Source organism: Papaver somniferum, unplaced genomic scaffold, assembly GCF_003573695.1.
Source record: "Papaver somniferum cultivar HN1 unplaced genomic scaffold, ASM357369v1 unplaced-scaffold_42, whole genome shotgun sequence".
Taxonomy (NCBI): Eukaryota; Viridiplantae; Streptophyta; class Magnoliopsida; order Ranunculales; family Papaveraceae; genus Papaver; species Papaver somniferum.
The window spans coordinates 36,716-39,501 of NW_020646749.1; the positions used below are offsets into that span (position 1 = coordinate 36,716).

The 2,786-nt window shown below is 37.0% G+C and overlaps 1 protein-coding gene across 1 annotated transcript; it reads left to right on the forward strand.

Annotated features, from left to right (window-relative positions):
* Positions 1 to 230: 230 nt before the first annotated feature.
* On the forward strand, positions 231 to 797 carry LOC113342496. Its single transcript, XM_026587028.1, has one exon. The coding sequence runs from the start codon at positions 231 to 233 to the stop codon at positions 795 to 797; it is 567 nt and encodes a 188-aa protein (XP_026442813.1).
* The last annotated feature ends 1,989 nt before the right edge of the window (positions 798 to 2,786 follow it).

Genomic DNA, 2,786 nt, shown 5'->3' on the forward strand with positions numbered 1-2,786 from the left:
GACTTGATGGGCTATTATGTATGTTCGATCACAGGCTCTTTAGGAAATGTGTTTTACAAGGATTACTAAATCGAATCCTAGTCAAATCAAGATTTAGGAGGTTTCTCCTAATTCAGCAAGTCTTTGAACGCATATAAATACTAACCCCATTCTCTCGCAATAACACATTACCAGCAGTATTTTGTTGCCTTTTAAGTGTTTGCCTATTGGTTTTTTCGCTGTTATTCGACATGAATACATTCAAAGCACCATCTCCATTCCCAACCAACGAAGAAATAAAGTCATTCCATGCAATAGATCGTGGTTTGTACAAACGCTTAGTCATTGACTTAGGTCAAGACATGATTCTCAGCATGAAAGCTATTTCCTTTTGGATGTGGCTCGAAGAGGTTGGATTTCCAAACAACATCGTTTCAAGGTTGCTAAAGATAGGTGATACTGAACTATCACTAATATTTGGTGAAGCTGTTGGTTGCCTCAAGTGTATCGAATCATCTACGCTTCCATTCTCTTCTCCAACAGCAAATAATGTCATTGAGATTCCATTAACTAAAGCTCTGGTGTCTCCCATGGGAATCAACGTAACAAGGGTATATCAAAACAGGGATAGCGCGCGCATAAGAATCAACCACACTGTGAATCAAGTCTTTTCTGTGGCTTTTGACGATATCATTCAGCAAGCAGTGCGAAATAATCGGCAGCATAATCTTTCTCCATCGGTTCCGTCAGCAGCTACTCATCATGTGTCGAATGGAAATCAAACCTCTATTTGGATGGAGGGTTTATATCTTATATAGAAAATCCCTCACTTTGGGGAATCCTTCTATTTTGATTCTTTGAAGTCATAAAACAATAATTTTCATAACCAGGTAATATACATATCCATGAATGATATATGTATTTAGCTGACTGATCCCTGCTACCTAAAAACTTAGATTAAAAGGAAGAGCTTTAGGGTTATACCTATTACATGCAATAACTTTCATGTAATAAATTTTGTTATTATTACTTTATTGTTTTGTTTTGAAACAATCTGCATGCAGTTGGAAATTTTATTTTAGTTATGTTATTTTGGATTAATTAGAAACTGTTGATTGTGTATGTTCATAGTCTTGTGAGCTTACTCGACCCAAAGTGTCTAACTAGCTACTTTTAATCAGAAAAAAAGACTGGATAGTGACTCAGTATGAGTTTGATATTACAACTCGTGTGTAACTAGGTAATAGGCAGGTCACTTCTTTAATTAGGGTTTGGGCAGTTTTTCCTGATTCATTCATTAACCTCATTCTTTGCCAGACGAGATCATACTGAACGTACTTTCACGTTTAAATACGGTCTCAATCTGGCTAGGAATGCACGTTAGTATGGCTGCAGTAGATATTCGTCCTTTGGTCATTACACACCCGTATCGCATATATCATTGACTTGAATCGGACGACTGAACCTCATTTTCTTGTAAGACATTTATACTATGATAGTATGATGATATGAATTGGAAAAAAGCTCTGACATTTACAGAACTTAATTTAATGATTCCTACTAATATATGTTGAACCAACAGTCTGTTCCCGTAATGATATCGAAGAACCCATCCATATATATGTAATCCCTTTAACCAATTGCAGGGAACAAAGATGGATCAGTGGTGGATCATGTGGTGTTTAGCACTCACCACAGTGCGAAATTCCATTTCTAAAGAACTTCAAATTCGGTTGAGTTTAATAACTTGTGCAACATGCTGCAATTGACTAGTACCAATCCTTTCATTTTCCTGCCTGCTCAACCTAGTAGTATATTATGGAAATTTTCACCCACAAAAGGCTTCTTAGTCAGGGACTGTTACTTAGGGTTAGGATTACTAAAAGATAGGCTATCGAATCTCTCCATTTTTCACAATTTATTTTTTCTGCTGCTCTCAAATTCCTACTAAAATTTGATTCTTCATGTGGCGAATTATTCTACACAAAATCGGTAGTAGAGACACTCTTGATGAGAGAGGTATTGTCACCTAAGGTCTTTGTGGCCTCTGCAATAATGCTAATGAAACAGCCGCATCTCGTGTTGCATTCACTTTAGAAGTGTGGAGGGATTTAATTCCAGTGATTCCAAGATGGCAATGGACATTGCCTGGTACAATTACTCTTTTGGTGTACGAGTGGATCTAATTGATCTAATTACTCTTCTGCTTCACGCGATACTTTGGTTAGTCTGGAAAGGACGAAACGATAGAAATTTCTCGGGCAAGTCGCAACCCCCTAAACAACTAGTGTGTAGTTACTGTAGTGTAAAAGGAGCAGTTTTTTTCTTGGCTCAAGGTGTTCCATCCAGAAAATCTCTCTCTTTTACTGATCTAGTGTTGGGATAGCCTTTTTGATTGGCGACCACCGTAAAAAAGTTCCTTTCTTCGGTTGACTTGATGTCTAGACTCGAGAGTGTGTTATTCTTTAGTTCCTCTCGGATCAGTTGATCTTCGAGTCTTTATTGTAACATTATGTGCGCTATTTTTAATTTTCAGTACATCTCAAGAAAATTAGATTCTCAACCAACATCCTTCAGCCTTAAGGTGTACTCTAAAGTATATGTGTTGTGCCTTTTGTTGGTATCAGTAGTAAAATGACAGTCAGCCAATGACCTTTTCTACTTCTTTTATTTTGATGGGAGCACTTCTTTTTGACTGTGTAATTTCATGAAGTTATCCCTTATTCACTGATTATATATATTGTAAGTTTGCAAGTGGTTATCAATGATAATACGAGGTAAAGAACCACTACAAAACAGAAGGCCTC